Source organism: Hippopotamus amphibius, chromosome 1 (genome assembly GCF_030028045.1).
Source record: "Hippopotamus amphibius kiboko isolate mHipAmp2 chromosome 1, mHipAmp2.hap2, whole genome shotgun sequence".
Classification (NCBI taxonomy): Eukaryota; Metazoa; Chordata; class Mammalia; order Artiodactyla; family Hippopotamidae; genus Hippopotamus; species Hippopotamus amphibius.
In genome coordinates this window covers 120,508,776-120,530,951 of record NC_080186.1, presented here as the reverse complement: position 1 = coordinate 120,530,951, position 22,176 = coordinate 120,508,776, and the positions used below count along the sequence as shown (strand labels likewise).

Here is a 22,176-nt window from a genome sequence, read left to right as displayed (position 1 = left end):
AAGGGCATATCTGGAGAGGGTGGGGGACCTGCTGGCAGTCTCAGGATCAGTGTCACCCAAGATTCTCTGGGGATCACCACCTTCCTCTCTGGGCCTCAATTCCTCTAGAAATTAATGGGCAATGGATTCCTTATCTCCCCTCCCCTCCCCTCCCCGAAAGGGCTTTTTGATCTGTGTACCTGGAAAGGGGGGCATGCAGGGAGGTCCGTGGATGTGAAGCAGTGGTTTCCGATCTGCTGGGAGGGATGTGTGTGTGTGTGTGTATGTGTGTGTGTGTGCTGGGAGGGGTGTATGTGTGTGTGTGTGTGTGTGTGTGTGTGCTGGATGGGGGGCAAGGCAGGGTGAAGATGGAACTTCTAGTTCTAGCGTCTGCTCTGGGGTAGTGAGTCACACTCCTGCATCTTGGTTTTCACTGGCAACTCTAAGGGGCTGGATGGAACCTGTGATTTTTCTGTGCTCTAAGTTGCCTTAGGCCATCAGAGAAGTCTCAGCAGCTATAGCTGGTGGGGGTGGGTGGGTAGAAGAGGGAGGTGCAAAAGGTGCCTGAGACCCAAAACAGTCCTGCTGTCCGGCACCACAGGGGTCTGCTTTTATCTGCTTAAGGCAGAGAGGGGGCGGATCTCCCAGCAATTCCTCATTACAAACTTCACATGTTTCTAAAGGAAGTCAGGACCTCCATTCACTCCCCACTAGTGTATTGTCCGGGTGGCTGTCTTTGCCTCCTGTCTGCTCCTTCCCTGGCCCCCCGTCGGTAAGTTATGGTTTAGGTGGAAACCTAACCATTTCTAAAACGGGCTAGAGATTGGAATACTCTACTTACTCCTCAACAACATAACCCTCTCTCAGTTTTACATGGGTCAAGGTTAAATACTTGGGCAAAGGGAGAAATAAACAACAATCCGGCATTTTAGAGAAAGCTATAGATTGGGAGTCAGGAGACTTGATTTCTAGGTCTAGCTCTTCCTCTGATTAGTTCCATGGTTCTCAATTAGTGCGATTTTATCCCAGGGGACACTTGGAAATGTCCGGAGACATTTTTTATTGTTACACCAGTGGATGGGGAGTGCTACTGGCTTCTAGTGAGTAGAGGTCAAGTAAGCTGCTAAACATCCTACAGTACACAACAGCCCCCCTCTCCCCCCACCACACACAACACAGGTTAGCTGTATCCATCTTGAGCAATTCATTTTCCCATTCAGAACCTCAGTTTCCTTGTTCATAGATTAGTACCTTATACTCAATCCTTCACGGAACACAGATTTCTTGAGTGCCTATGCCAGGCGCCATTCTAGGCACAGAGGGTGGGGTAGATGCAAGGCCAAAAGAGAAGGTCCCCTTGTCCCCAGAAACTTTTCATTAACTTATATTCACGACCTGAAATGAAATTGTACAAGGTCACACAGAAAGTCAGGAAGGAAGCTGCAATCTGAACCCAGGTCTTCTGACGACAAATTCAGGGCTCTTCTCATTACTCCACACCATAAAATGTTAGGATCCAATTTAGCAATAAGAGCTAACACACACTGCATACTTAAAGCATCTCAGATACCTCTGCCAAGCATTCGACACAGATTACTTAATGCAATCTTTATCACCACCCTACGAAGCAGGTGCCGCTCTTCTTCTCTACCAAGGTGAAGGGACTTGCCCAGGGTCATGCTGGTGGGAGGCAGCAGGTCCTGGATCTGAACCTGAGCAGTCTGAACTCCAGATCCTGCTCTTTTACCCAGAAGATGAAGAGTACTTCCGGGACCTCAGGCATCACCCAGTGAGCTTGTTTTACAGTTGAATAAACTGAGGCCCTGAAAGAGCATGTGACTTGCCCAAGAAGAAACAGCCCAAGAAGAGTCAAGATGAAAATCCAGGTCACCCGACTCCCAATCTCAGATGAGCTCTAATATACCCTCGAGCTGTCAATGTCTGTAATCTTCTTGGCAGAAGGAAGTGGGAAGTGCACGATAAGAAACAAAGTCCAAACACCCCAGCATGGAAGTTTGAAGGAAAGAGGGTTTGGGAAAGTGGGAGAAACAGCTAGTGGTCAGGAGAATGGAAAGAGCTACCTCCAGGTGGAGAAGGAGAAAGAGAGTGGGGGAGGAGGAGGAGGAGGAGGGAGGGAGCTCAGAATGAAGAAAGAGGCTGAGCACACAGGGAGGGCCCAGACTAGGAAAGGAGGAGGCTTCTGAGCATGGCAGTGTGACAGGGTCTTCCCTGGCCTCCTCCTGCTTCTTTCCAGGCTTAACCTCAGGCTCTGCTGCGCTCTGTACCTCATCACCCATCACCTGACCAGGCTGAGAATTGCTGACCCACTCCCTCACATTAAAACCTACCCTGCCCCCCTGGCCAGGGAATGAGCCTGGAATCCCCCCACCCACCATGCCAGTATCCAGGGCTTCCTCTGCTGCTTTTCCTGACAACCAGCCCCCGACCCTGAGGGAGGGGGCAAGAAGACAGGACAGCCCTTGGGATGGTCCTAAAGCAGCCAACACAGAACACAGCACAGAGGAGGCGCCCAGGACCTGCCAGGCTCCTCCCAGCTTCCCAGATCCCTCGGGAGTCTCTTCTAGGTTCAGCCCATCTCTTCAAATCCATTTTACAAATGAGGAAAACAGGCCCAGAAGCTCCTCTGGGGGCCCTGACCCTCACCGAGGAGGCCCAGGCATGACTTACGAAAGAGGCTGGGGTTTGTTGTTTGTTATTTTTGTTTTGTTTTTAACAAAACATAATCCAGGGCCTTGGGGAACTTGCAATCTGGTAGAAAACTGAAAGGTCAGTGCTTTAAAACTGAGTATAAACTAAGCCTGTGAAACGAGATAAAGGGAGGGTTAGTCAGGAAAGGACCTTGGAGGAGGTAACTCTTCTGAGCATTAGATGCAGGAGGTGGAGGGCGTGGATGGAGACGCTTACATAGTGAAGTCTTCAGGTCTTTACAGACTGAAATTCCTGGTCTCTGGCTCCTAGGAGAGGGCCCTGGTTTTCATTTTTTCCCTTCCCCCACAGCTCAGCTCTGGTCGGCCTCTGAGATGATTAAAACCAAAAGAATTTTAAATGCCTGGAATTCACTTTTCACCACTGATGCCATTTGCTTATTTTCTCTCTCTCTCTCTCTCTCCCCTCCCTTCTTGTAATTTCTCCTCTTGGGAGAGCTGTCTGTTTGCCTCACTCCTTTCTTCTGGCCCGGTTTGCCCTGCAAAGATTCCCAGTACCCACCAGTTCACTTTGTTTTCATCTCGGAGAGGAGGAGAGGGGGTTGGGTGTCTCAGGCAAAGGGGAGGGAGGACGGGAGGGTGGAGGGGCCTTGATCTTGCTGGCGAAAGTTCCCAGAAAAAGAAAGGAGAAGAAATAGCTTTCAGGGAAAGAAATCTGCCAAATGTTTATGTTCCCACAAGACTCTGCGAAACCTTTTCACAGACCAAAGCTAAAGTTCAGGGCGAAGCCAGAGCATGTTTCTTAAGGAACAAACTCTTATCAACATGCACACACAAGCACCCACATTCTTGATCCAGGGCCCCCCACCTTTCCAGAGTGGGCTGGATCACCCGCATCCCCAGAGTGTGTGTGTGTGTGTATGTGTGTGTGTGTGTGTGTGTGTGTGTGTGTGTGTGTGTGTGTGTGTGTGTATCTGCAGGGAGAAAGGCACGGCTGCTGTCCTTACCCAGAGTCCAGACCAGATCTAAAAAATGTATAAAACATTTGCTTCTACCCTGGTTCCTGAGCAACTAGTGCTTCTCCTGGGGCACCCCAGCTCTGGCCCCCTGAAATCAGTACCTCCAGCCTTGGCTCAAAAACCAAATCAGAGAGATCCAGGCTCTTCCTCGTTCAAGAAGAACCAGTCCTTTTTTGTGAACTCCCCCCTCCCCCCCTCCCCCCCATGGTAAAGAGTTAGAAAATGGTGCAGCCAGAAAGAATCTTGGGAGATTAACCTTCTTGTTTTATGATAAGAAGACAGGCCCAGTTCAGTGCATAAGGCCACTCCCTGACAGGCACAAACGGGCCTAAAAATCCACACCTAGACTCGCAATCCAGTGCTCCTTCCATATTGCCTCCTGAATATAGACTTTCCTATCGTAGTGCCTGGGAAACCAGAAGCCAATGCTGAAGTTGCAAGCCATGTGAGACAGGACACCCTTAACCCTTCGGCACAGGTGCTCTGCTGCAGGCGGCAGGCGCAATGGGCCGTCTGAGGCCTGGAGGTCAGCGAAGGGAGCATCCACCCTGCTTGGAGCTGGATGCCAACAAGCTCTGAGCTGGAAGCAGCCCCGGCTGGATCACACAACTTACCTGTGGGAAGAAAAACTGCACTGGGACAGAGGGACCTGGGTGGTCAAGGCTCCCCAGCACACCCCAGAAGGAGCACAGGGTGGAAATGTTGCACCCTCCCTTAACTGAGGAAGTTGAACACAAGGACCCTCTCTCCCTCACCAGCTCTTTAAAAAATTACCTTGTTTTATGTGGTTTCTAAGGTGCTTTCAGGCGCAGTGGTGATAACAGTAGGAGGAGGAGGAGTAACAGTTACCGTTCGTCGTTAAGCACCTGGCATATGCCAGGAACTCTGTTTACACACACCACCTGCAATCTTTTCAAGATGCCCATTTCCCAATGAAGAAACGGAGATTCATGTTATATGACAATTCTAAGGTCTCACAGCTAGTTAACAGCAAAATATTTCTTTCTTAAGACCAAGCACATTGTGGGATTTCCCTGGTGGTGCAGTGGTTAAGAATCCGCCTGCCCGTGCAGGGACACGGGTTCAGTCCCTGGCCCGGGAAGATCCCACATGCCAAAGCCCGTGCACCACAACAAGAGAAGCCACCGAAGTGGGCAATGAAGACCCAACACAGCCAATAAATAAATAAGTTTTTTAAAAAAGAAAAAAGACCAAGCGCATTGTGCTGTCGTGAAGGAAAATTCAATATAGAGCAGGAACAAATGGACGTCCACCACTTCCTGCAGACCAGCAGCCCAGGCCACAGAGACATGATGAACAGTGGTGGGGACGTGAGCACCTTCTAGAGCTTTGGGTTGGGTTCCAGTCCAGCTCCGTGTCTAACCCTCTGGGTAAACTCTCCTGTCTCTCGAGCTTCTCACATCCATCATCTGGACGTCTTCCTCTCTGTTTATCTCTGGGTTGGAAGCCCAAGGAAAGCCCCAAGGTCTGTGGTGATGCCAGGGCTGAGGGCCCAGGGAGAACAGTGCTCTCTCCCTCCCTCACCTCGTCTTCCTGAGCCATAGTTTTCTCATCTCTGAAATGGGGTAATGAGCATATTGTCAAAATCCTGGCACAGCGCCTCCAGGGCATAGGCGTAACTGCCAGGCCTTCCCCTCTTCATCCAATCACAGGACGGAGTGGCCATCCCCTAGTTATGGCCATGGGATTCAGCCCCAGGGTGTGTGTCCTGCTCTCCTCAAAAGAGAGAAGTTCCAAGGACAAGACCTGGGTCCTAACCAGGTGGTGGCCCTGCCCTGCCTTTCCCTGTCACCCTTCTTACCCCAGCTGGCCTCACCTCCCAGCACATGGTCAAATGAACTTCACTTGGGACCATCTCTTGCTCCTCATTAAGTTTTCTGGGGCTTCCCTGGTGGCGCAGTGGTTGAGAATCCGCCTGCCAATGCAGGGGATACGGGTTCCATCTCTGCTCCAGGAAGATCCCACATGCCGTGGAGCAACGAAGCCCGTGCCCCACATCTACTGAGCCTGCGCTTTAGAGTCCGTGAGCCACAACTATTGAGCCCGTGTGCTGCAACTACTGAAGCCCACGCACCTAGAGCCTGAGCTCCGCAACAAGAGAAGCCACGGCAGTGAGGAACCCGTGCACCACAACGAAGAGCAGCCCCCACTCACCGCAACTAGAGAAAGCCCGCGCACAGCCAAAAAGACCCAACACAGCCAATAAAATAAATAAATAAATAAACAAATAAATTTATAAAAAAAGTTTTCTGGCCACCAAGCTATGCACATATCCTGCTGTGTCCCCCACCCCCACCCCACCCCCAGCCCCCGGGAGGCTAAGGGAGCCTTCGATGTGCAGCTCAGGCTGCACCAGCCCTGGTGGACCAGGGGGGCCTTCCCCAGGGAGCGCGATCATACTACCTGCCCCTAGACAGAGCCTCCCTGGGCCTGCTGGGCCCACCAGGGCTTCAAGTCCCCTTGCTCCGCTCAGAACTCCATGTTTCCCTGGTGCTGCTGCCCCGACATCCCTTTCTTCTCCTCCGTGGGTGCCACACACCCGCTGCCTGCTGCCCCCACCTCCCTCCAGCATCTCTCTTCCCACTTTCCCCTTCTCTCCCGCTTCCTCCCCTCCCCCCTCTGCTGCTGGCTTGGAGCAGGAGGTTATGAAAATGAGCTGCGTGCCCAGGAGACTGTAATTATCTGCTAAGTGTGAAAGCCAGAGTGATTAATTAAGAGATAATAAAAAGAAAAGGAGGGCGAGAGGGGGGCCTCACGGCTTTGCTTTGATGATAGAACCTGAGGTGAGCCAAGCAATTAGGAGAATCTTTATCGAGAGTTAGCTATAATCCACAAATTATCAAGCAGCAAATGCTCCAGGAGCAAGGCACATTTCACTCCTGCCGAGTGACAGACCGACAGACAGGGAAGGACAGCGGGAGGAAGAGGCCCGGGAAGCATCCGGCGGGGGGGGGGGGGGGGGGGGCAGGGAGAAGCCCAGCGCAGTGGAGCGCGGGTCTGTGCTGGTGGACAGATTGTGCCGTGCCAGGCCACCGGGCAGCACTTCCAGGACCCCCGGCCATGGCTACCCTTGAAAAAGAGTAGCAACCCCCCACCCCCGACAAAGACACGCTGCCCCACAGGCAGGCTCCACGCTGGAGCCAACTGGAACACCTCCACCGTCTCCTCCAGGAGGACAAGAGGGCCAAGCTCCTGTCTCCCCCCAGACATGACAGCTCCTCCTCTTCGAGGACTTACATTCCACCCTGTCCTCAAGGGAGCAGGAGCTGCTTTAACACCATTCCTCTCCCTGCCTGTGCGTGTGGGTGTGTGTCACACAGCCGGTGTGAATGCTGCAGGGGCCACAGCTTGACAAGGCGACACCGCAGCTCTCAGCTCCTGGAGCCTGCAGCCCACAGGGCCCCAGCTGGGCAGCCCTCCCCTCACCGCACCCCTCCCACTCTTCTCCCACCCAGCCCCTTGTAAGATCCTCTCTCCCACCTTCTTTTACACCAGGTCGTGCCCTACCAGCCCTTCCCCCTGGGGTCCATTTTCCTTTCTTGTCCCTTCCTGGAACCCTTCCATAACTGATGCCACAGCTCCAGTACCTCTTCCCATCTTCTCCTGTGCAGACGTACAACAGGGTTCAAAATCCTCCCCTTGTTTAGATGATCTTTCTTGTTTAGACCCTAAGGAAGATGGGGAACCTATCTCCTCTATTATAATCAGCTATCTGATAGCAGAAACCAAGTCTCCACCCTCAAGTTCAAGCTTAGAGCTAAGAGTTTGCACTGACCTAATACAGTCCAGCATCCTAGTCCACACTCCATCAGATTAGTAGCTCTCCAAAGGCAGACACCTCACCCCCGCCTTTCTCTGCCCATGCTGATGTGGGATCCACGCTGTCCACCCAGGCACGGCTGGGTTGAGGACATCCCTGTGTGATTCCAAAAGGAAAACGTTCCTGCTCTGAAGCTAGAACAGGTCGTGACTGTGGCATAGGCCTACCTCTGCCTCTCCCCTGCAGGCCCAGCTTTCCGACAGGTGCCTGGTGCAGCAGCAGATGTCAGGGCCGCTCTCAGCCTGGCTCCCCGTGGAGGGAGGAGGAGGGGCCCGCAGGCCAGCAGCCAGAGACAGTGGGCCCGTGAAGGACACCAGAGCCCTCCAGCCTCCAGCTGCTCCGAGCACTGAGAAGGGGAAACTGGACAAGTAAGGGCATGGTGACTCAGCCAGGTTCTCGGGAACACTATCCTTCTGGCCCTGACTGGGGACACTGGGGAGATAGCCTTGGTGATTTGTTGGAAAGCAGATCTGACCCCTAAAGAGACAACTTGCTGTGCCTCAACTGGGGCCTCAGAGACAGGTTCACCTGTGACCTCCCTGGGCTCGCTTCTCCATCACGGGGAACTCTGCCTTGCAGTGAGAGAAAAATGAACCTACTGGGGAAAATGTTATTTTTCCAGACATAGAGAATACCGGACACTTATCCAATTACAGTCTCAAGACGGGTTTTTTTGAGCAGCAGCAGGAAGGGTTCAGGTTAGACACAAAGAAGAACTTCCTGCTTGCCAGGAGTTATTAGATATGAAAGTGACTGGGCGGGGGAGCAAAAGAAATTTCTTTCCCGTCAGCAAAAGGACAGACACTGACCTGTCCAGGTTGATTCCAGTTAGTCCTACCTGCCTAAAGAGAGAGATCTTGAGAGTCCAAAGACGTTGGGATTCTTCCAGAATCATCTCTCCATCCTCATTCCTGACCTCAGGTTCCACGTTCCAGGAAGCCCAACCTGACTGATTCCACCTCCTTCTTTATTTACTCTGAAACCCCTCAGGATGGATGTGTGCCGTTTGCATGTCTGTATTTGCACTTGGGATGGCTGAATGTGCAGCCAGTTTTCTAGGGGAGTGGGGGATAAGGGGAAGTAAAGGGGGTTCCTGTTTCCCCTAGTGGACAGGATTCCCTGAATTTAAGGACCAAGCTTCCTCCATCGAATCAGAATGCTGAAGGCAGAGGCTCTCTCTTCTCTGGCCTGTTGCTCTTCCTCTACAGCCTGAGGCTCTGCACACAGACAGAGAAGGGAGGGAGAGAGTGAGTTAGCTCCTCATGTGGCCTGAACAGCCATTAGGTCCATGTGAGTGTGAGAAAATGACCTGCCCAGGGATGGGGCTCCACGGCACCCCCCAAACCACGCCCTCAGCGAGGCCTTTGACCTGCCTTCCTCCCCAAATCTCAATTTGCTCGTCACCAAATTTTTAAGCCAAAGCCAACAGGGTCTAGGCCCTGGCTAGCAACTCTGTCAAAAATTTCTCCCCCAAAACACCACCACATGAGAGCTGGATTATGGGGAATCTTTTCATTAAAAAAAAAAAAAAAAATGGAGTGGAAATGACTGACTGGCTCGGGTGTGGAGGAGTTTCCACCAACATGCTGGCGACTTGCTTTTCAACTTTGCAGCTGGCAGCTGTTGGCCTGGGTGAAGACTTGGTGGGGTGGAGCAGGGGTGGCTGGGAGCTTCGGGGGTGGCAGGGAGGAGGCCGGGCAGGTCAGCCTTGGGGCGGAAGATGGGCACGCTGGCACCTTCCGCCCCCTCTCCTGTCCCACAACCTGCGTCTCTAAAACATATTGACACTCCCAAATCAATGACCCATCCGGGCTCTGTTACACAACTAAGCTGGCTGAAAAGTGAATTCAGGTAAATGGATTCTATTTTTTCTTGCTTCCCATTAGAATGCTGACGATCTATTTCCCCAGAGGAACGCGTCCTCTGACACTTCAGAGTGTGGTCCAAGGACCCGCAGCATCAGCGTCACCTGGGAGCTTGGTGCCAACGCATACACTCCGCCTGACCCCAGATCTTCTGAATCTGAATCTGCCCGTTTTAACCAGATACCCAGGTGCTTCATAAGCATGTTGACATTTGAGAATCATCGTTCTAACACACTGACTTGAAACCTTGTGGGGAGACAGGGCGTAAAACCTTCTGGTCACGCGTCCTGTGCGTTGCCTGAGGAGGGCTTTCCCAGGGCTTAAAGTAGAGGTAAGTGGTTGCCATCGCTCCATTTAATAGCCGAGGAAACTAAGGCTTGCAAAGGTGAAGAGATCACGGACCCTTCAGAGCCAGGACTTCAGACCTAATTCTAAAGCAGGGTGCTTTCCACGAGGCTTTGCTGCCACCTCAAAGCTCCCACCACACTGCATTCCAAAACCACACATGCAGGGATTACCAGCATCACTGGCACAGTTCACAGAGACTTATCTGTATTTGCACCATCATTCGTTTTTCACTCATCCTACCGTCTGCCTTCCTCATATCTGCCTTGAACTATGAACTGTTGTGCAATGTGATTCACTGCATATCGACTGTGTTCCAAATACAGTTCCTTAACATAGACTCCTTCATTCAGTCCTCACAGCAACCCTCTGAGGCAAGTATTACTCTCCCCATTTTATAGATGAGAAAACTGAGGCTCCTGTGAAATGACTTGGTCTTGATCACGCGGGTGGCAGTCTCTCTGGGCAAGTCTGGCTTTCCCAGAGGCCTTCGGGTAAGGAGGTCCCAGGGCACTTGAGGGGTTATCCAGTTCCAAGGGTGTATTGAAAGAGACCAGTCTTACGACATGACCCTGGTATGAAACCAAAGGCAACATGCACAAACCAAATCCCTTAGATACAGGTTTAGAGGCTCAACTCTCAATTTTCTGCACAAATGGAGAGCAGCAGCAGGGCAGATAATCCAGAAGTCATTCTAACTTAGCTTTGCAATGCATTAGATTTCTTTTTTTCTTTTTTGCCAAGTCAGGTTTTCCTTTCTAATTATATTTGGCTCAAACTGACATTAAAATGAATTTGTATTCTCACTTCACCCACGGCCTGGTGAGGGAAGAATTCCCAGATGTGTGCTGGGTGATAGGGACATCAGTCTAGGATCAAACATCATCCAGGCAGTAGCTGACTTGGGGGTGGAGGCTGGAGAGCTGATAGAACTGGTGGCAGGAGGATGTGGGTGGGAGAGGTGGGCACAGAGGGAGCGGGCTGCTGGGGCCTCTGGGAGTCCTCCCAACCCTACCCCACAGTGAGGCCAAGCTGGTAGACTTCCAGGGAGGCAGGGGCTGAGGCACAGAGCAGTATGTCAACTGCTCAGGGATTGGGGTTAAAACCCAGGAGTCCACTGGATGACTAGGGAATCAAGATGAAGAAAACCCCAACTTCTCTCCGGGGCTTCACCCTGCCAGCCTGCCTTCTCCCTTTCCCTTGGCTCTCTCTTCTCTCTCTGCCCCCATCTGCCCATCTCAGCTTCTTTCCTTTTAATAACCTCCCAGTTAAGCGAATCGAATGGGAAGAAGCAGTTAAAAGCACCTCATGGCTTGACAATGCTGGGTAATGGAGCGAGTAGGGCCGCAGGCTGTTCCTGGGAGAATTCAGGAAGGAGGGGGAAAAGAAAAAAGAAAAAAAAAAAAAAAAAACTCAGCTAAGCTGATTACAAGAACAAAGTTAATTTAGAAATCAGCTCTGTTGGGTGGGAGTAGGGGTGGGGAAGAGGGAACTGGACACAAGAGGTTGGGAGATTTGGGGAAAGTGCGCTTTTTATAAACTGCCTTTGTTCCTGGAAATCATAATCCTTGGGAGGGACCTCGCTCACTCCTTCGGATTCCTCAGCTCCTTCCATCCGGAGCAGGGGGCACAATCAGGGATTGTCCAGAGCCGGGATATCTTGAGCAGCGCTGCATTCCAGAGGCTCCAGCCGCAGCCGGAGCCTCACATCTGTGGCTGTGCCCTCCCCCTGCCAGGCTGCCTCCTCCACTCCCCCCTCTCCGACAGCTAGACTTCAGCATTTTTCACATACCTCTCTCCCAACGTTTATCTTATAGTATTGTCAATATGTGTTTATACATCCATCTCCCACACCCGCCCAGAGTGCCTCAAGGACAGGGACCAAATCTCACTTACCTTTGTATCTCCAGTGCCTAGCTGAGTGAGTGCCCGGCTTGGTTCAGCCATTAAACACACGCTGGCTGGGACTTCCCTGGTGGTCCGGTGGTTAAGAATCTGCCTTTCCATGCAAGGGATGCAGGTTCCATCCCAGATCTGGGAAGTAAGATCCCACGTGCCTTGGGGCACCTAAGCCCACGCGCCACAACTACTGAGTACGTGGGCCACAACTAGAGAGCCCGCATGCCGCAACTACAGAGACTGAATGCCCCAACGAGTGAGCCTGCACACCACAACTAGAGAGAAACCTGCACACTGCAGCAGAGGATCTCGCATGCTGCAACGAAGATCCCAGTGGAGATCCTGTGTGCCGCAACTAAAACCCGACACAGCCAAAAATAAAATAAATATTTAACAACAACAACAACAACAAAAACAAAAACCACACTGGTGTTCACCACCCTACCGGGAATCTTCTTCAAAGGTTTCCATTTGAAAAACCAGAGCTGGCTTCCTTGCAGAGGTTTTAAGAACCTCTAGGCTCAGCCCCCAAATGCACACACGTCTCTGGCCACTGACCAGAGGAAACGGCCCAAGATTGACCCTGCAGGGACTAAATCCGGATTGGCCCTCTGCTGGAACCAGGTGGTTCCCCTAGACTCTGGGCAGTGCATACCCAGCCTAGGCTCCCAGGGGACATGTGACAAAGAAGCTAGGTGTCCACCAAGCTGCAGGGCTCTCCACTGAACGCCGTCTCGGACATCTTTATCTTATACCTGAGGATTCGCAGAGCAAAAAGATCTCATCATTCCAAAGCCTTCCCAGCTCAGGTCACAGATCTGAGATCTCCCAAGGCACAACTGGTTTCCTCTAAGGCTTTCTGCTCACTTTTGCCTGGTCAAACCCTGATCATCGGCCCGTTTCACCTTTTTTTCTTTTTTTTTTTTTTTAAACTGAAGGGCTGCAAATCTCTATAGCAGTTCCAGCAGATGAGGAGTTTAAGAGGAGGAGAGGGTTTGGTGAGGAATGAGGTAGGGATGCCACAGGTTTTTAATACTTCCTTTGCTTCAGAAACAGAAATTCCTGGCTCCCCACTTCCTACAGGACAATCTCTGGCCTGGCTTTTCAAGGCCTTCGTGGGTCAGGCCCCAGTCTCCTGTTCTGGACCACCTCCAATATTTCTCCCTGACCCAAATCCTTGGCTGCCACCAGCCTCAGCGGACCCCACACATTCCGGCAGCCACACCTTGGCTCGGGAAGTTCAGCCAGTCTGGTAATACTCTCCCTCTTCCTGCCACATCCACATCCTGTCCATCCTTAGACCCACTTCCTCCGTGGAGCCCTTCCTGGCCTCTTCAGCCCAAAGCACACTCCCCAGCTCTGACGGTGCACACTGCCTGCTATCCTGACACCAACTATACCCAGCCTAGCATCACCTAGAATCTTTGCATATATACACACATCTTAGCTTCTTGGAGGGAAGGGACCATACGATGTTGTGTGTGTGTGTGTGGGGGGGTGTTATTCTCCATAATGCCTACCAGTGTGTTTTATACATAGAAATATACATTTGCTGATTTGAAAAAAAAAATTAATTCTCCCCATTTTATGGAAGAGTAAACTGAGACCTAGCGAAGCTAAGTAATTTGCACCTAAATCACAAAGCAAGACCCTTAAAGGCAAGGATAGCATTTTATTCTTTTTGCAACAGTGGTGCCTAGCACAGAGTAGAAGCACACAACCCAGTTCTGTGGGAAAAAGGAACTGAGTCCTTCCTCTCTTCCCACACATCTCCCAGTGAGGATGGATTCCACATATCGCTTCAGAAGGAAATAAGGGGCAGAGAAGAAAAGCATCAAACAGCCAGTCCGGAAGAGGAATGTGTGATTCCTAATCTGGCCTGGAATGGGACAGCCTCCAGGGAGCGCCCTGTGGGCACAGAGCACTCAGGTCCCTGCTATCCCTTCCCTGCCTCAAAACCCAGCCCCCATGGCCTTCTGGGAGAGTCTCCCTTCACCTTCCCAGAGCCAGGCCTCCAGAGCAATGAAGCAGCAGCAGCATCTCCTGGGAAACTAATGGAATTTGCTAGGGAGTACTAGAGAGTTCCACCCAGGATTTAAGACCCTTAATCCCGAGGAGGCTGGCTGGCTACAAGGCCCATTTATTTCAATATGATCCCAATTTTGTTAAATGGACTCAAGGAGGGCAGAGGAATGAGGCTTTAGCTCCTAGAGACTACAGAGGTTCATAAAAGTTGCTGGAGAAATTAAACGTGGAGGGGGAGACACCGGGAGCTTGGAGAGAGCTGATGGGGGATGGGGGAGAGTGGGATGGAAAAAGAAAGAAAAATGTGATCTTTGGCAATGTCTGGGAGCTAGAACAGCTTTCCTCCTGGGAGCTCAAAGAACCTTACCAGCTTGCATCATCTGCACATCAGTGGTGGGAAGGCATCAGAGCTGGGGCTACAGGATGGAGACCAGAGTCACAGAAGGGGGAATCCAAGGGTTCTAATTCTCTTAACCTTGTAGTGTGTGCATCTTCAGAGCACGTGAGACAAAACAAAAAGCCGTGCCTTCAAAGACTCTTCAAAAGATGGCTGCCGTAGCTGGAAGGGGAAGGGTACACAGAACATGGCAGTCTGGCTCTGGTGAATGGAAGAACCGGGGGAAAGGCAGAGATATCTGTCCATAGGTGTATGGGGGTGAGAAATGGCTGTGTGTGCACGCGCACAGGAGGCCACGTGGGAACCCATGCGCGTGCATGTGGGCACACACTGTGCAGTGAGACTTGCATGCAGCAGCAGTGTGGAAGAGGTGGATGTGCCCATCTTCAGGGGTTACCTTCTGGGAATCATTCCCGCCTGCCCACTCCAGCTTCCCTGCTTGGGATCTAGACCCAGCTCTGTTACTTCTTAGATGTATCACGTTGGCCAATCTGCTTAACTTCTTTGGGTCTCTCTTTGGCTACTCACAAAATGGGGATAATAACTCCTACCCTTAACAGTTGGTTGTTGGTATTAAATGAGTTACTAATGCAAGCAAAACACAAAGCGGGTCCTCCACAAAAGTGAACGGCCTTCTCTCTCATTTGGAAGGAACTCATTCTCTTTCCTGACTCCTGAAACAGCCTCTCCTTGACATCGCATTTCAGGATGGAGGACGTGGCAGCCTCCTTCTCCTCCACTGCTGACTACTGCCCCCCCACCCCCAACTCAGCCCTTTCCAGGTCAAAGCATCCTCCAGGACATGGCCAGGTAAAGTGGCCTGGAGGCCTTAAGAAGAAACCAGGCAGGAGCTGGCAGGTTGGGAAGGGGCACAGCTTTCTCAGCTCTGGACACGTGAAGAGGAATTTCCCTACCCTCAGCTGGAAGCAGTCCCCCAAAATTGGGGTGATGGAGGAATTTTCCCCCTACCCCCCACCTCCAGCCCAGCCTCCCTCTTAGCATGTCATTTCAACTCTCTAGGACTCTGTTTTCTCATCCATTAAATGGAGAAATAGGGGCTTCCTAGGTGGTGCAGTGGTTGAGAATCTGCCTGCCAATGCAGAGGTCACGGGTTCGATCCCAGCTCCGGGAAGATCCCACATGCCGCGGAGCAGCTAAGCCCGTGTGCCAAAAAAAAAAAAAAAAAAAAAAAAAAAAAAATGGAGAAATAATAGCTACTCTGCCTATATCACAGGACGATCCTAATATCTCTATTAAATGAGACTGTACATGTGAAAAAGTTGCTAAAATTGGAAAGCACTATACAAATTGAAAAAGACTGTACAGGTGGGAAGAAGGGGCTGAGGCATTACAAAGCTCCTCCTCCTGACAGACAAGCGGTTTCCATCCCCGCTGAGGAAATCAGATGATCCCCAGATCAAGGCGGCAAGATGAATGTGAGCTAGGTGTCCGGGGCTGAGCCCTGGGGGAGAAGGCTGGAAGACAGCCTCCTGGAAGACCAGGAGGAACCTGTCTGTCACCATGGGGAGGAGGAGAAGGAAGAAGGCCTCTTCTCCCCTCCAGAGGTGCCTCGCCCGAAGGGAGGCTCTGCACAGGTGGCTCTGCCTCTGCCGTGGAGGCTGCCCGGTGGACCGTAGGCTTTGTAGTGAGACAAAGAGTTTAAATCTGGGACCTAACACCCCAGGGATGGCCTTGAGCAAGTTATTCAACTCAGCTTTTGTTTCCTCACCTATAAAATGGGGGTGCCTTCACACGGTCATTGTTAAAAGCAATAACGTGAAGAGCACACAGTAGGGATTCAGTAAGTAATTTTGATGCTTTGGTAGGGAGCACACCTCCTACAGTCACTGTTGCCCACCCTCAGGCAGGCAGGGCCTCCCAAAGCAGTGGGAAAAGCAGACCCCCGCCTCCGTGTCTGCCAGGGACTGGGCTGAATTGGAAGTCGACTGTCCTGGTTTTCTCCACAGGCCCCCACTCAGCACCCCACCCCTTGCCTTGCCACGATTCTCCAGGAGTCAGCCTTGCGTGGCACAGGGGTCGTTCCCAAGTTTGTAGCTCACAGACCTGTAAGGCCGTGTGCAATCTTAGAAACAAACACACAGTTGCAAACCTTTAGATTTGCCAAGTAAAGGGCTTTTTAAAAAAGTCTTTTATGGGCACTGTCATATCATATCATCAAAGAAACACCGTTCAACACCCAAAAATACAGAAGGACAGAATCTCAGAATAAAGGATGGTTTTAAAATTTTGAGTGAGTTTCCATTTACGAGCACTCATTCCCTTTTCCTCTTAGTTCCCCTCTGGCTCTGGATAGGGAAAGACCCTGTCCTAGCCCAGCATCCGTCCCTGCTGGTTTGCGGGATCCCAGGCAAAGGGGAGGGTGCAGGATTTGAGGTGGGTTGGGTGCCACTGAGATACCTAACCTGTGTAACCTCGATTTCTCATCCATGAAATGGGGATGATTACAGAGCTGATCTCAGGGGGCTGTTGCGCAGATTAAATTAGATAATGCACATGCATATAAAGCAGCACACGGGCTCAATCAATGATCCGTATCATTTCCAGACTCTGAAATGCTGCCACCTCGGGGCTGGTGTTCCTCATTTCTCACAAGAGCTCTAGCTCCTCCTCACTAGAATGCCACCTCTGCTACTTGGTCCTCTCCTTCCCCAGACCTCTCCTGAGGTCTCCAACCAGGAGAAGGCTGGTCAGCTACCCCTCCCGGGTCAGCCACAACTCAGTTCTCTCTATGAGAGATACAGAAGCAGAGGAGCTGGAGCCCAGGACCAAGAATCTGGGCAGCTGGAGCAAGAAAACCAAAAAAGCAAGCAACTCAGCTGCCTATGTCCAGCCACAGAGTCATAACAGGAGCACTTACTGAGTACGTCTCTCTATGCCAGACACTGTTCCATGCACCTTATACAGAATTAACATATGTAGCTGCCATCGCCACCCTATGAAATGTTATTTCTATCCTTCCTTTACAGATGAGTAAAGTGAGGCCCAGAGAAGGCATATACCTTTTCAAGCTGACACAACTTCCCAGTAGCCAAGGGGGAGGGAGTTTAGCCAGGAAGCTGGACAGGAGTCTGCGATTTAAGCACCATTTAATACTGTCTCCTTCCAACATCTCAGCACTCTCATCAAATCAATCAACTGATCAGATATTTAAGGGCACTTACCATGTGTGTGCATAGCACTGTGTTATAAACTGAAAGGATAAAAGAGAAATGAAGACTTGGTCCCCAAGGATATAAAGAGGGTCTATAGGAGCTTCCATCAGAGCACTTGGTTCTCAAGTCAAGCAGGTGAGAGCCGAGGACAAGACTGGGCTTCCTCATCCCCACCCCACCAGAGAACCAAAAGCAGAGCAAGACAACCAACCATGCAGCCATGGGAGCCAGCAGAAGGTGAGAGGGCCTAGATGTCTCCTCCTCCTCCTCCTGATCCAGGGTCTTCTGGGCTCCAGGGCTGTAGCCAGGGTAATGCCAGGCTACAATGTGAATACTGGGTTCACACCCTCCCTTTGGGTCTGAGCAGAAGTCCAATCAAGGTCAAGGAGAGGGACCTGGTAACCTAATTTCTGCCATATCTCCCCCTGCCTCTTCCCCAACCTCAAGATCCTGCTTTGGGTGGGACATCTGTAGGGGGTGTGTGTGTGTGTGTGTGTGTGTGTGGTCATGCACGCACGCGTGTGTGTGGCATGGGGAGAAGAGAGTCCATTCCCAGCTACTCTTCTTTCCAGACTCTTGTTCTCTGCCAGGATGTAGCTGCACTCAGGCAGTTGAATACTGGGAATTTAGAGGCCCTCGGGTCTCTTCCCTTCACTCCTCACCGCCTTGCCGAGCAGTGGCAGGGATGCCCAGGGGACCTCTGGGGGCTGGGGGACAGATTTTCCCCCTACCCCCGCCTCCCCTGGAGGCAGCTCCCGCCCTGAGCTGGCCTGTCATCCCACATTGCTCTGATTAGCTATAATCTTTCTTTTTCAATTTCTCCTCCCTGAGACTGGGGAGCGAGAAAATCTCCCAGAAAATGAATAAATATTTCAATTTTCGGCGCAATCAGTCTGAGGAGCCAGCGCGTGATGGAAATGGGGGGAAGGATAATGGTTTTCATTTAGATAAGATACAGAAAATTATTTAGTGAAAAATGAAGATTGATGAAGCCCATTGAAATTCTTTAAAACGCGATTTTTATTTCTCTGCCTAGGCTGAACGTCCCCTTCCCGTCTCCTCTCCCCTCAATTCAACTGCCTTCTCCCACCTTCTCCCCACGTCCCCACCACCCTCCCTCAAACGCCTGGCGATCCCCCCTCGGTTTCCCCTCTCACAGCCCCAGCCCCTGCCTACAACTCCTTCTTTCTGAGGATGGATGCTGAAGAGAGAGGCCCTGCCACCTCCCTGGACCCTGCAGAGTCCCAGTGGCCCCAGATCCCCACTCCTCCCCACCCTGCCTCCTCCCCAGTCCTTGCTCAGCTTCCCAGGAACACTCAGGAGGGACTTCCTCTCCCATCTGCTCTATCCTCTCCCTTTTTTCCCCCCTTTGGTATCCCCTCCTCCCACCCCAAATACTTTTGCACACGTTCATCAGGTCTTGTTTTCACCCCTGCTAGAGGATGGACGATGGGAGCTCAGCTAACCGCTAGCCCCGCTCCCCCACTTTCAAAAGGGAGAAAGGCACATAACACACTTCTCTCTGACCATGTCTGTCCCGATTCAATCCACATGCCTCCTGTTTGCTAACTGCAGCTTTTGTTCCTTGAAGCTCGTTTGTATCCATGTTGCTGACACGTTAGGGCTGCGGGAACGGGGCAGACAGAAGCTTGCCCCCAACACATACCAGTACTGACCCAGCTGACCCCTCCCCCACCACCATGGGCCCTTCCCCCCTCCCCCCTCTCCCCCCCTCTCCCCCAGTCTCCTCTCTCCAGCAGCCTGGCTGAACAAAGTCAGAACTTAAGTCATCTTCCCAACTTTCTGCCAAGTGGCTGGCCTGGCCTGCCAACCCCAGGGCCAGGCCTCCTCTCCCCCAGCACCACTTCCCACTCCACTCACACCACTGATGTGCACCCTTCCCAAATCCTAAGTATGTGTGGGGGTGGGGGGCCTTGGATGCCCTATGGGGAATGATGGATGGAGACCCTCCCCCACCCACTCGGCCAGGCTGGCCTTCAGAGCTAGGGAGGGGCCTGGCCAGAAGAGGAGGGGAGGGGTCCAGCATAACATCCCACCCCTAAACACACACCCACCAGGCCAGGAAGGGGACTGAGAGCAGGGCAATGCATGAGGGTGCTCCGTCCAAGTGAACTTCCCCCTTCCCAGACTCCCACCACCCCATCCCAAAAGGAGACCACCTCCTCCATTTTGTCGTCTGTACATCTCCATGGGTGTCTGCCTATATGAATATCCGTCCAAGTTTCTTTGTCTACTGGAGGGTTAGACTCTGTAGAAGCGTTTCAGTGTGTGTGTGTGTGTGTGTGTGTGTGTGTGTGTGTGTGTGTGTGTGTGTGTGTGTGTGTGTGTGTGTGTGTGTGTGTGGTGTCCTTGTAAACGCCCGCCTGAGCACATGCACTGTGTCTGCGAGTTCTGGTGTGTTTGGGCGCGTGGATGTGCATGCATGGGCCGACATGGGGGAGGAATCTGTCTTGCTCAGATGTGTCCCTGTCTTTGTGTGCATGTGTCTGTCTCCGCGTGGGGGATGCTCGCGGGTATGTCTGTCTCAGTGTCTGTGGCTGGGTTTTGGTGTTTGTATGTCAATTTCTGTGTGTCAGCTCCATGGGGGGGGGGAGGGGGCCGCGCGGAGCTAGCTCAGCAGGATTAGATCTTCCTTAGAGTCAGCCCCAGGAGACAAGAATCCACTCCCACAGACCCCCGCCGGGGCTGGAGTCCGGGCCCTTGGTTTCTTCAGTTCCCCCGCCGCCCCGCCCCAGCCCAACCTCAGGACACACTAACATCTCCATCTCTCTCAACCTCTCCCTCATCTCCCAGCCTCCCCACTGCCAGTCCCAAATAAGCCCCGACATCAACACTGCCCTGACCCCAAGTGGGTGTTAGCCCGCCTCCCATCCCGCAAGTGGCCGCTTCCACATCCAGCGGGCCCGAAGCTGCCTTTGGAACTCCACTCCCGACCCGGAGCCTCCGCGGGCAGGGGTTCAAATCCCCACCAGAGGCCGCGAGCACCCCTCCCTTCCTCTGAAGGGGGCAGCCCCCGGCAGTCTGGAGCCGCCGCTCACTCAGCCTCCCGAGGGGCTGGGCTGGTGGAGGACGGGGATTCCCTCCGCCGCATCTTCGGGAGCCTGGGTCCCCAGCTTTCCGCGCACCTCCCGCCCCCCGCCTCTGAAATCCCAGCCTTCCCCCGGCCAGGACCCAGGCGCCCGGACTCCCGGCTTCGGCGGGTGGAGGCAGGTAGGGCTGCCAGAGGCTCGGGAAAAGACTTTGAGCGTTCGGATCCCTTTTCCACTCCGACCCCTGGCCCTCGCGGCCCGGATTCGCCGTTCTCCCGCGCAGCCAGAGGAAACAACTTGGGCAGATCAACGGAAAACTCCTCCTCGCCAGCCCCCGTCCCTCCGCGCCCCCTCCCGCCGGGCTCCGCGCCGGGACCCAGCCCCCGCCTCGTGGCGTCCCGACCCCGGGGGACCGGCCGCGGGCCCCCCAGCGCTCCCCGCCGCGGGGGCGCAGACCCGGCCCCGGGGGTGGGGGTGAGGGTGGGAAGCCGAGGGCAGGGGCGGCGGGGGCGGGGGGGGCTTACCTTGGGAGAAAGTATCGGAGAGAGTGAGGATCCAGACGAGGAGGCTCAGCATGCTGGCCGCCCGCCGTGCGCCCGCCCGCGGCTGGGGCCCGGAGTTGGCGAGGGAGCGCGAGGAGCGGGCTGGGGAGGAGGGGAGCCCGGGAGCCCGCCCCCCGCCCGCCCGCGCCCGCCCCTGCACACTCACACGCACACGCACACGCACACTCACTCGCGCGCACAAACTCACTTCCCTTCCCTCCGCTTCTCTCTCTCGCTCTTTCCTCCCGGTCCCGTCCCCTCTCGCTCTCCCTCTTCTCTCTCTCTCTCCCCCCACCCCTTCCTCTCCCCTCTCCCTTGAATTATTTCTCGCCTCAGGCTTTATCTCTCCGGGTCTCTTTCGATCTCTGCCCTCCCTTTCTCCCCTCTTCCCTTCCCTCCCTCTCTCCCTCCTGCGTCCCTCCTCCTGACGTCTGCTCTCCCTCCGACGGCGCCTCCCTCCACAGCCCTCCCCCTGGCCCCCCCCGTGCGCGCGCACACACACACACCCCTCGCTGGAACCGAGACGGACAGAGCGCCGAGAGAGAGCGCGGTGGAGGGCACAAGGGGTAACGAACGTGACAGGCGCGAGCGCTGGGGCAGGGACGGCAGGACCCCTGCCCACCCGCGCCTCCCTCCCCTGCATATACACAGCCCTGGTCCCGGGCTACGGAACCGGGCAGTGGATTGGGGAGGTGGGGCATGGGCTGAGGGCAAGCCTTTCGCCCAGGGGATGACTGTGGCGGGGAAGGGTTTGTGAGTGTTTGTGTGTGTTTGGGTGTGTGTAGGCGTGTGTGGGAGAGGAGGGGGTGGGCAGGCGGTGCTTCATGGAATCAAAAAGCATCAAATCCTTTTTTGTTTTTTTTTCTTGTTAATTCCACACCCAGACTCTAACCCCTAGATTCCCCAAACTGGGAATTCTCCATTGACGAATGAATGCTGACGGTGGGAAGGGATTCACTCCTCTTCCCACCTACAAAAGCCAAAGCTGAAGAATTCCAACTGCACGGGATGGAGGCCCCGGCCAGGGGGCCCTCTCCCGGCGCACAGTGGGGCCAGACTGTGTTGGAGTCCTCAGCTGGTGGAGGAGAGGCGCAGTTGATTCCTTCCTTTGTTCATCCTGGGCATCTGTCTACCCATCCAGAAGGAGAAAGTAGTCAACTAGAGGGCTTCCAGAGGCCAAGGAGAGGGCAGCTACAGGGGGATCTCCAAGCACAGAGTTTCAGATCCTTTGGGGTCCAGGGATCTGAGTCCTGGGAGGGGAGGGAATTCCTGGTGAGACTGGTGAGGTTCTCCTCTTTCTTAACAAGCCCAGCTTGACTTGACAACCAGCCTCTCTCCCAACTCCTCACCAGATGCTTCTACTCACAGGATTGCG

At 53.3% G+C, this 22,176-nt stretch overlaps 1 protein-coding gene across 5 annotated transcripts in view; it reads right to left on the bottom strand.

Moving 5' to 3' along the window:
• Positions 1 to 21,186, bottom strand: part of KIRREL1 (kirre like nephrin family adhesion molecule 1) — a 103,157-nt gene extending 81,971 nt beyond the window's left edge. For 4 of the 5 annotated variants that reach the window (XM_057727200.1, XM_057727210.1, XM_057727212.1 and 1 more), the window contains exon 1: positions 20,784 to 21,186. In XM_057727200.1, coding sequence (XP_057583183.1) covers positions 20,784 to 20,835 — 52 coding nt within the window. In that variant the 5' untranslated portion in view covers positions 20,836 to 21,186. Of the gene's footprint in view, positions 1 to 5,003; positions 5,133 to 20,783 lie in introns of those variants that run through there. The other variant, XM_057727213.1, reaches the window with a different exon arrangement.
• Between the last annotated feature and the right edge of the window lie 990 nt (positions 21,187 to 22,176).